The 12083-nt window shown below is 37.6% G+C and overlaps 1 protein-coding gene across 1 annotated transcript in view; it reads left to right on the plus strand.

Annotated features, from left to right (window-relative positions):
- Window positions 1–10389, plus strand: part of EGFL6 (EGF like domain multiple 6) — a 32744-nt gene extending 22355 nt beyond the window's left edge. The window contains exons 9-11 of the mRNA XM_033053533.2: window positions 6420–6506; window positions 7847–8112; window positions 9273–10389. Coding sequence (XP_032909424.1) covers window positions 6420–6506; window positions 7847–8112; window positions 9273–9368 — 449 coding nt within the window. The 3' untranslated portion in view covers window positions 9369–10389. The remainder of the gene's footprint in view (window positions 1–6419; window positions 6507–7846; window positions 8113–9272) is intronic.
- Window positions 10390–12083: the final 1694 nt, after the last annotated feature.

Below are 12083 nucleotides of genomic sequence, written 5' to 3' on the forward strand. Positions count from 1 at the left end.
CAGAAACTGTGGAGAAAGTGAGCAGAGGATGGTTGCAATATATATGTTGATGTTTGTTAAGATTGGGCTCTCAGGTACTTAGGTTTCTTCATCAAGGTAAACTAATGGGGAGCTTGTGTATGCCAAGAGAGTGGCTGGGCTGAATGTCATTAGACTGGGAGAGACACAAAAAGATTCACTAATTACTAACAAAATGCTTGTGGAACCTGAAGGGAGCTTTACCCTTGGCCAGAGTATATTCTCCTGCAGTTGCAATTTCTGTAGGATTAAAAGCTTCTATTCTATTCTTAACAGAATTGCAGGAATATTGCTGATCTATCACTTTTAGGAGCATAGTACTATAGGGTCCATTATTATTTATATTAAATAATAAATTAAATATTTATTAAAAATACTCTTATTATTTGTGCCATAAAGGACTATGGCCTTTTCTGATTCCTCAATTTTGAGGCCTATTTAAAAAAAAAAAAGCAACAAACCTAAAAGAACAAAACCCAAGTCAATCCTTCTATTCTCTTCTGCTTTTCTGGGAGGGAGGCAGGGATGGATGGATGGATGGATGGATGGATGGATGGATGGATGGATGGATGGATGGATGGATGGATGGATGGATGGATGGATGGATGGATGGATCTCAGACCTCTCAACAGGTGTCTTTTCTGGCCTGCTTGGACAGGTCAGGTAGGGTCAACCCTGGGTTTTGGTTAAAAGGACGAAGGGCTTTGCTGTCTCTGCCTGGTGAGACAAAGGGAACTGGCTCTCCTGTACTGGGCTACATGACCTGATGCAATTGTGAAGGGTAATTTTTGTTTCTACAAAAATGAAAATTACCACTGCAGATGACAGCAATGAATATTACTGCTTGAAAATATTAAAGCATTGTGGTTCATCTGTATTTTGCCTGTACTGCCTTTGTTCCAGTCATATCTGGTTGGAATTTTCCCTTATGTAGCTAAGAGATTAATATACTGAATTTGTTAGAGATATTTTCTTTTACTAGGGGATTCTGGCAGAAAGTTGTTGTGCTGCTTCATGCAGAGATAGCAGCATGCCCAAGATGTAGTTTCATTAAGTTTGTGAACTCTGTGTTATCTGGGGCTTTCATGTTTGATACCAGCTGTGATTCAAGGACTTAAACCACTGTGCCATTTTCATTTTCATTTCAGGATACATTGCTTAACTGTGTTTTCTTTCGTTTTAAATTTCCACGTGCTGTACTTGATCCTTGTTATCATAAAAATTCAGTCATGATTCAGGCATTTAATTGCTTGAACATTTGGCTTTAAAAACTTTTAATTTTAATGATATTGAGTGATCCTTCAGAGAACATCATTAGCTCAAATATACAGCTCATAAATTTGTACATTTTTTCCTTTCTTTGCTCATGCCTATTCAGCAGATTCCTTTACTACAACATTAAACTCCTCCATATAATCCTCTCAAGTATTCACAAAGCATCTGCCTTTTGTATTATTAATATTGGTATTGTTTGTCTTCTGGGAAGAGTAGTTAATTAGGAAAAATAGAAGAGTCTCTTTAAATTGATGTATTATTTATCATAGTTGTTTTACTACATAATAAATAGATAGGAAGCCATAGAAAAATATTGTAGGAAAAAAGGAAATATTATATAGAGATGGAAATTATTAAAATAGGCTCAACCAAAAAAATACTGGACCTTCATGAGAATTGCTATTTACCAGTTTTTAAAACAACCACACAATAGTTAAAGACAGCAAAGTGAAGCCCACAACATATAAGAAATGTCAAAATTAAGGTCATCATAGAAAACTTTTTTTCTTATATTTTTGTATCTTATGATACAGTCTGAAATGACTTCAAATTACTATTTTCCATGGGATTCTTGTCTTGTCCAATATGAAGGAAGGATCTGTCCTTCCTGTTGTGAAAGATGCAGTTTAATAAATAGGAATATATAATATAATTATTGATGATAATTGATTATCCATCATTAATAATTTATTCATTATTATTAAATATTTTAATAAAAATTATAATAAACCATAGTATTGGAAAGCTCTTTATTACATGAAAAGTGCCTTTCCTGTATATGGGAGAAGATACAGAGAGCTGGACCAAAGTACTTGGTTATATAAGCAAGGATTGCAGAGATGCTACATTCAAGCTCCACTGAAATAATTAAGCACAACATTAATTCTGACAGTTTCTGACATTTGAGTACTTTTTGGCTACCACTGGCAGTTCAGAATGGTATTGCCAGCTGCAACTAAATTCTATATTCTATACTTCATCAGTTTATGAAATTCACATCATGCTTCACACTCCTGTAGTACCATGTAGCCAGCACACAGAGATACTTCCTTTGGTAGCATCAAGCATGATAAGGAGGCATTAGTATTTGGCAATACTAAAAATGGACTGCACCCCTTATGGCTTCACAGCTCTTGAAGCTGAAAAAGAGAACTCCCTCAGTTATAATCATGATGTTTGCTCTCAGTCTTTTCTGGTGATTACACCACTCTGAGCTATTAATGCTCAGACCACAGCTCAGCTCATAGACTTCTTGCAAATGTAATTCTTTCAGAGCAAGATGTGGTAGCAGAGAAATGGGATGTTCCTGTGAGTCCTACCTAGTGGTATACCATCTATGTAGGAAGCTCATCTTAGAATTTACTACATCTTATATTCTGCTTGATTTTTTACAGTTTTACAGAAAAACCCACTGTGTTTTCTGGGTTTTGGTTTTTTTTTTAAATGGGCTTGATGACATCAGTGGTTAAGAATGTGTGGCACCATGATATGATATGAAGGGTTTGTACACAGGGATTACATATTAGCTATTGCTGCACAAGTAGATGAGAGGGCATCTGCAGTAGAGAGAGAAGGATGGACTCTGCTGTGCCTAGAGTGGGACATATGTGTGCTTTTGTTGGTGAGAGTCCTTTTTTGGGGGGAACATGAGATGGGACCTACCTTTCTACAAGACTACTTGACAGCAGAAGAGCTAAAAAGAGTAGTTCTGACTCCTGCCTATTACTTATGAGGGAGTAAACTTTGGATCATGGCTATGTGTGAGGATGGTCTGATGTAAAATGTAGGCACTTTTCAAGCAGTAAGGTTTCTTTGAAACCTTTCTGTAAGCTGAAGCTTGCAGTTCCTCATAAAATGCAGCTGATATCTTTCAGTGAGTGCAAAACACGATTGTAATGCCTGACTGAAAACAAAAATAGATTTGGAAACAAAACTGGACTCTTTTTCTGTCCATGACAGTTCTTTGCTTGATAGCACATGGTTACACCTGCATGTATCTCTCTCAAGTGAATTCAAGTGTAATTCAATAACTTGACAAATAAATCATTCTGGCAGCTGTTGCCTTCTGTTAAATCACTCCACTCTTTCCAGAACTGAACATATTTTAATAGCTGTCTTCATTTTGGCAAGGGTTTTCACAGCCTGATCCATAAGGCCAAGTTTATGGCTTGAGAGTAAAGTTAACACCTAATCTGGATGTGCCTATTCCTAAGTGTGTATATGGAAACAAAAATTAATTTGGAGAAATATGCATATTAATCCTTGCCTTAAGTATGAATATTATCCAGGTGATCTAAGCAATGCTCTGGGTTAGGGGAAAGCTACAAGGACAACAAGAGAGGACATGCCCTGGCAATTTATCAGAAAGCTCATAAGATTCCATGAGTCTTCCTCATTCAGCACTTCTGGAAGTGCCTCAGAGGCCTCTTTGTTAGTGTGTGTTTTCACTGGTGTACACAGAGCAATTTTGGACAGTTTTGATGGAGAAGAAAGATTAAGTGTATGGCAGAGCTGGGAGGCTCTGGATTGCAGTGGCTTCTAACTATATTCTTAAAACTGAGTATATGTGAGCATGTTGGAGTATTTAAATGGAAAGCCCTATCTCAGTCAAGCTCATGGGAAAAAACCTCCCCTCTGAACAAATGTGCATCCGTGAAAGTAATGTCTTTTAAAATATTTGGCATTTGCATATATGATACAATGCTGAGCAGGGAAAATTAATTTCCATAGCTCCTATCATTTGGTATTGTTGAGAAAGTCTGAGCTTTTCTTAGCACAGCTGTCCTCTGGGTGTGGCTGAAAAGTAAACTTCAAGTTGTTCCAGGCTTTCCATTAATACATTCTCTAAGTAGTAATCCAAAGGCTTCTCCCTCACTCCTCTAAAATTGCACTTTTAAGCTCCTCCTGTTTTCAAAGGTGTCCATGAATATATCACAGGTATCATCTGCTTATGTGCTTGCAAATGGTGTGAAAGAGAAAGCAGATATTTCCCTTATCTCATGTGTGATTAATTACTTACACAAGGTATGCATAAAGAAGTTGAGACTTAAAATAATACAAAACAAACTTAATCATATATTTTTAAAAGACTTAAACATTACTTAGTATAAACAAGAATATGTAATCCTCTATCTCACAAGACAGGAGAGGACTCCCTTGGTCTCTGAGGCTGAGAATAATGCTTCTTGAGTAACCACCTCTTTCAGGCCAGTATCTCAGAGAACACCCTTAACGTTCATTGGTGCTGCTTTACCAACTCTTCCAGTTTGGCACAAGACACATCAACCAATTTCCACAAAATAACTTGCTCAGGGAGGTTACCAGAGCATCAGTGTGTGCTTACCAGCTGTAACAGGGAGGGTGAGGAAGGGGAAGGGCAGATAGCAGAGCTGATCAGGAATGCAGAACATGCACCCTAGCTTAGAGTGGGACTCCAGAAAAATAAGTGTGACTTCCTGGGGCTTCTGTTACAGCAGCACTAGCTATCACTGCCCTGAATACAGACCTGTGGGGTTTTGATGCCCTAATGTTTATGGCCTTCACAAAGTCTCTGACATCCATTTTTTGAGGCTGCTGTTGGCAAACTGCTGCCACATCACTGTCTCTGCTGAAAAGAAAGCAGATCTGCCCACTAAAGAAAGATCATTTTCTGACCTTGTGAATCTGCAATTCAATGGAGCTGTAGCTCCAGTGCTTATAGGTTAGAAGGCTCAGTGCTGTGGAAAACAGCAGTTTAAGCAAATTTTTAAAATTCAGAGTATCTGACTCCAGTTAGGAAGAGAGGTTTGGTGGTACAGTGGAAAATACATATATTGACTTATTTAAATAAATGATGTCAACTGGTATAAAGGAATAAAGTTCCATTTTCTGTTCCTGTGATGACTCAATACTTGACAAGTTGTTTTCCCTAGTTCCCAAGATAAAAGAAGCAGCTGCCTTTGGCCCTCACCTGTCACAGAGGAAAATTCCAGTGTCGAGACCAGAGCAAGAAGGTGGCTTATTTTTATCATACAGTATTTATTTTCCTGTGTATTTTATCTTTTTGTGACAACCTGTGTTAGCCAAGTCAGAACCAGTTTATAAGCCCTTAACATAAACCAAAGATTTTGCGAACATGTTAGAGACAGTATGTGACCAAACTATGCTACCAGTTCCAACGTGTCCTTTTCCAAGCATACTTTTACTGTTTATAACACATGCATAGAAAGTTTCCCCCACATTAGAACTTGACTTGCAATTGAATTTCACTTGTCATGAAAAAATAAAGTAGCTTCTATTGTTTAGAAAATGAAAATGTTGCATAGCACACAATAATCTTAAACAAACAAAATAGACAGATGTGCTGGCTGACATTTTTTTCCAGTTTAGAAAACAGTAATCTCAGAAAAAAATGATTTATTCACCAAAGCTCTCTAAATGCCATGTACTTCATGTCTCTGTCTCATGATAAAATTCATTAAAATAATAAGAAGGATGCTTCTTTCTGAGGAAATTCAGATGGCTGACGTATTACTCTTAATCTGATCTGTCATGTTTGCATTGCACAGTGCTCCTTTGTTGGGAAATGCTTTTCATCTGCACAGTCATGAAGGTTGTGGTGTGCTCTGGCTGACACCCTTCTCAGTGTGCTCTAAAGGTCAACTCATCTGGGCTATTCCCAGCTTCATGTAGTTGGAGTATCAGGTGCTGGTGTAAGGGATTCTTCTCATGGGATGCCAGTTTCTCTCAATGGATAGAACTAGAACTTGAGCTGATTGCAACTACAGCAGTGTAACAAATGGAGAATGGAGAGCTTTAAAGCTGGCAGAACTCAAACAATTCCTGATGCTAGAGTTCAACATTAACAGCTCCACCTATACTTAGGGATTTGCAGATACTCAACATACAGATGTCACAGCATATAAAATCATGTGCAGATGCAAGTAAAAAGACACTGAGCTAAAGAAAGAATTGCTACATAAATTCTAATATTTTGCTTTTTTGCAGTTTCATCTAGGTCAAGACTGTCTGAATTCAGATTATAATTTTAGAATGATCTGTACATTCATAACTGTATGAATAAAGAGCAAAATATTTTAACAGTACTTGGGATATAGTGCTCCTGTTATCTCTGCCTTTTTTTTCAGTTGATTGCAGCTTCAGTCGAGGAGTGTGTGACTGGAAACAAGATGCTGATGATGACTTTGACTGGAATCCTGCTGATCGAGATAGAGGTATTTAAATATGTTCCATCTAGATAGCTTTAGATTTGATGGGTTACCCCTTCCAAAAAAAGTGGGTGGGGGATGAAATATAATCCAGGATTTTTCTTTTCCGTCAGTGGGTTTTCTTTTAAAAGAAGAAAGGAGGCAGAGAATGCTAGAAGTGGATATTGTTTCTTTGAAATGTCTAATAGCAAATAGTAATCAGCAACATATTTCAACACAAAAAAATCAAAATGTAAGAAAAATTATTAGAACATAACTGTTCAGAATTGCAAACTACAAGGCAATGGAAACCTTATCAGCTACATGTTGTGTCTCTCCAAGATTGGTAGGACATTTAACCACACATTGTCATTTAGATGGATGTGGCAATGTAGTCACCCACATGGCTTAAATATCACTGGGGTAACTGCTCAGAAATCTCAAACTCTGCAAGACAAACTCAGAATAAGCCAAGGGCAAGGGGCCTATTCAAGAACAAGCAATACATGAGACTGCTAAAACCTGAGAAGGAGCTCCATGAGAGCAGTGTGGGACTGCTGCTGAGTGGGTGTACATCAAAAGGTGGGGCTGGGTGAGTTTGTTTGGAAGAATGTCTCTTTCCCTGTGACACAGAAATGTTGCAGAAGTTGCTGCAGTAGTGACCAGTGGATCCTACAGATCCTGCAGGCTGTTTACACCATTTCCCACATGCACATTCTCTCACTTTTCTCTCAGAGTTTTTCCATGTTAGTATTTCTTCACTAATCCTTCCTCTCCTGCTCCATATAATTCCCTAAGTCCCTTCTCTGTGCTGTCACTTCCAGAAAAACCTTACCCTGGCCTTATCCTGTCTCCCTGAACTTACATCTGCTGATTATGACTTAATTTATGGCCCCAGATGTTTTATTCCTTTAAGACTTTGTGTCTGTCACTTCATTGGTCTTTCAGGACTTGGGAAATAAGCTGTCAGTTCCCCTGTGAATTTGTTATCAATGCAGAGGACAATGGAGAGAATATTGAGCTAGCTCAAGTATTGAAATAATCTGACCACAGAGGCACAGCAGCATGTTTCAGACTGTTGCATTTGAAAAACAGATGGTTTTTCCTTTGAAAGATAGTGTAAGGAAGAATGTCAGTAATTGCCAGTGAAATATGAACTCATCTCCTCTGTAAACTGATCTGACTTCCAACAGTACAAGTTTATTCCTTGCTAAGTACACTCCCTGCTGCTTTTCTCCAGTGTGTCTTTAAATTATTCAAGTAAACCAGCTCCAGCTTCTTATTTTCTTAGCAAACATGTATTCAAATTGCTAATAAATAACACAAGTGCAGTAAAGATGATTTCTTAAAAATTTTCTTTTTACAAGGTGATGGCTACTACATGGCAGTTCCAGCTTTTGTGGGGCACAAGAATGATATAGGGCGTCTAAAACTTCTCCTCACTGACCTCAAACCGAAGAGCAGCTACTGCTTGGTTTTCAGTTACCGGCTTGCTGGGGAGAAAGTGGGAAAGCTTCGAGTGTTCCTGGCAAACAAAAAAACTGCTCCTGTCTGGGAAGAGAGCAAAGGAAAAGATGAAAAGTGGAGAACTGGAAAAATAGAGATATTTCAGGGGGCTGAAACAACCAACAGTGTAAGTATAACACAATTTATAAGCCAATTACCATAACCGACACGCCAGTTTAATTTCCTAATCCTCAAGTGTTCCACCAACTGTTTTATAGGCATCAGCAATCAAAAGGCTTATCTGAAGTGAGAAACAGGAGCCCACATTTTAAGGGGCATAAAAGTTATCACCTGATTGTAATTTCAGAACTGAATCACCCCAATTGGTTAGAACACTGATGCCAGTAATGCTGTTGTTTTGTAAAAATACTGCATGACATCATGAATTAACACAAGTAATCAAAATCTGCCCTTAACATCCCATGCAACAGAAGCATACATACATGCCTGGAAAAATGAAATTTTCTCATTTCATAGAAGAGGATGCTGTCAAAGCACACTAAACTAGACCATTAGAGCAAAAGGAGACATCATGTATAATCAAAGGGGAGCCATCACTTTAGGAGCAGGGCATACCAACAGGGAACACTGTGCCTGAAAACTGCCTCAATCAGGACTGCAGCCAGTTTCTCCTCGAGATTCTAGGCCTGCTTTCCATTGGTGTGATGGAACATTTTCAGTGTAAAAGCTTCTACTGTATAATTGAATACAGTGAACATAAAGGAAATACAAGCCCTTTTCAAGGTCCTTTGCACAGCTGGAATGATGTAGAAAAGTCCTTAAATAAATGAGAATCAGACTATAAAATAAAAAACCCAGACATCCTATTAATACAAATAATCCTCCTCTTTATATATACTGTACATACTATACTCAGTACATGTGAGAGAATGTAAATATATGTAGAATATACACTCAAAACCCGAGGATCCAAATAGATCAGAAATGAAGAGTTGTAATGTCTTCGATAAATGAAATGCATGAGCTTCACATGCTGTGCTAAAACTATATTATTATAAAGGATTTCAGTCCATTTGCCTTTTTTTTTTACAATAAAAGAAAGTAATCTTATTAAATTAATCCACCTGGTGTTGTAAATCTGTGGCAGAGGATTTTAAATCTAGTTCAAATAATGCACCAAAGCTTTAAAAATGGCAAAGCTTCAAGTCATTAAGTCTTGTGTTGTATTAAATATTCTCCATTTATAGCATTATAACTAATTAAGAGTTGCTAAATGGTTGGATAAACTACATTTTCATCCTTAATTCATATCTTTTCTTATGACAGGTCACTTTTGAATCAGAACGTGGGAAGGGTAAAAATGGAGAAATTGGAGTGGACAATGTCATACTAATTTCTGGTCTATGCCCAGAAGATACCTGATAATGGACATTTATCAGATTTAATTTCATTTTTCACATTTGCCTTATTAGTAGTGTATTTTTGTATTCTTTTCTTCATTAAAAAAAACAAAACCAAAACAAACCTATAAAATTGTGCCTATCTAACACAGCAATGCAAACAGAAAAACTGATGTGCAAGATCCAGATTGTACTTTTTTATGAGTTCTTCTAATTTTAATACATGCATTGAATGTAATACTACTGTATTTTATAACTCAAAGTCAGGGTTTCTGAAATATTATTTGTCTAGCTTTTTTACAAATTCTACATGCTTTTGTTTCTTAAAAATCTTCTTTAGGCTCTTTGTTAGTCTTCTATTTAATTTCTTCTACTCCATAAGAACATAAAGCAGTCTTTAAGAGAATGTTACTTCTGGTGACATAATTAACTTCTTTGTGGGTATATTGTTCCAAAAATCAGTATTCATCACCCTGTGTGCAGTAAGGCAATCACACAGAGCCAAGGTGTTTGTTTATTTAAATATTTGTGCAAAGATGGGTGCTAGGTAAATCCACAAAGCCAGCACACCAAGCAGAAATTATGACCACTATTTATATGTTGTTCATCTTGATATATTCCACTTATCTAGTATATATTCAGTGCTTACTGCTCTACTATTACTGAGTTGTGCTGAGCTGGCTTCTTATCCTGGGCAGCCTGGTGGCCTTCAGTGTTTATTATTGTATTATTGCTGAGCTGTGCTGAGCTGGCTTTGTTCATTTCTTTTTATCTCGGACGTCCTGCAGTAGCACACCCTTCCTCCCAAATTTTGTCACCCCTCTGGGTCTGTGATCTTTGAAGCATGTCAAGCCCTGTCAAACTTTAATAAAGTAATTCTATTGACAAATAATTTATCTTAGAGATGAGGTAAATATTCAATCTACTGAACAAGTAGGAAGAAAGTGAAGACCTTCATTTCCTTTTCGATGGAGCTAAGCAAGTTGTAAGTGGATTCATGTCTTTGAGGAATATTTTCATTACCAATAAAATATGCAAAATATCTTGATTGTCATCAGTGTCTTTGAGTCACACAAATCAGTGTTAAGAAATGATTCCTTTACAATTTTGTAAGCATTTAATGTTCACCATTAACAGATGATGTTACCAACTGGCACAAAAAAACAAGAGCAAAAAGAATGACCCATTATTAATGTTTAAGAAGCTTCACATTATGTACTGAGCTTCAGGAACAAAAGGCTCCTGCTGGATTGCAGGCCTACTTTACCCCATTAGAGGTGAGAAAGAATGATTTTCATTGTCCAGGAGACAGTATGACCTAGTGGCCACAAAATAAGGCTCCTCTTACACAACTGAAAAAAATAGTCTTTGTTGTGAGTTCCTTCATGACCCTTCAAACATCAACAAAAGGGGTGGGGATTATCCACCATCCCCAGGAGCAGTAAGGTGATCAGAACTTTCTCCCACAGAGCAGGGGCTGCCACCCACTGTCATGCTTGTCCATGCTCACAAGTTCATGTCAATGTACACATACACATTTTAGAAGGGACCAGAATCCAGGTTACATTTTTTCTGAAAGGAGATCAAATGACAATGCTGTGAAAGATAAGAACGTTATTTTTGTCTTGTGATCTCTGCAAAATGTACCTAATGGTCTGGATTCTAAGAGAACAGAGAAGCCAGTGGAAAAGCCCTGGTTCAGGCAATGTTCAGTTAAATATGTGTGCATACATTTTCCTCTTGGTTAGCTCTGTGTATCCCCTTCCAAGCTGCCTGCTCACTGTTTACTATTAGTGACTCTCTTATTTTAGTTTTTGTATGAAGCAGGGTACATCCAAAATGACTGAATAGAATTTTGTACTCTAACACTGAAGAATTTTGAAGAATTCAGCCTCTATGAACCTAGGCTTTTTAACAAAAACACTACACCTGTTCAAACACCTTGAATTGCACCCATGAAGCAAGTCAGGGATGCTTGAGAGATTTCTTGCTGAAACATAGTGTTTTTGCACTGTTCACACAGCTGAGGAAAGGTAGGCAAAACTGAAATATCTGGAAAGTTTACAATGGCTATGTAACCAGGAAATTAGGCTTTTTTGTGAGAACTGGTTCATGTTACAAAACAGATGCTCTGGGAAGTGTACATGGACTTCAGCTTTGACATGGGAATCTGGCTCCTGGTTTCTTTGGAGTTGCTGAGGAAATTGCAGGAAAAGGACCTGAGAAAACCAAACTCTGTTTTAATGGCAAAGTCTCTGGTAGCTTCAAAATGACGGCAAAGATCTTTCAGTATCAAATTGGATGCTGACTGATTGATCTCAGGATGCCTGAATAGCCTGATCACAGTGAGGCACAAAAGTGAGACAAGTATTTTTTCTGGATTCTCCTCTTTGTCTGACTCTGAAGATGAACTATTCTTACTGAAGAACAAAAAAAATGAAAGTTCAGTTTTACTGAAGGAAAATTCTGTGTCTAGCTTCAAACAGCAATAATTTATGCAGCACCTCTAAATACTAAGAAGCCTAAGAATCATTACAGCCCTGAGCACTGCAGTTTGAAGTGCAAATGATGCATATCTGCAGAGCAAACTGAGCCCACCTGAAAATGTGCATCTGGGCATTTCTTGCATGGGCAGTTACTGGGCATAGAAAGATAAATACTACCTGTGGAAGGCTTAATATCTAAAGGGTATTCACTCAATACACGAACAACAGAGAGTAAACACAATTAATATGGA

Source organism: Catharus ustulatus, chromosome 2 (assembly GCF_009819885.2).
Source record: "Catharus ustulatus isolate bCatUst1 chromosome 2, bCatUst1.pri.v2, whole genome shotgun sequence".
Lineage (NCBI taxonomy): Eukaryota > Metazoa > Chordata > Aves > Passeriformes > Turdidae > Catharus > Catharus ustulatus.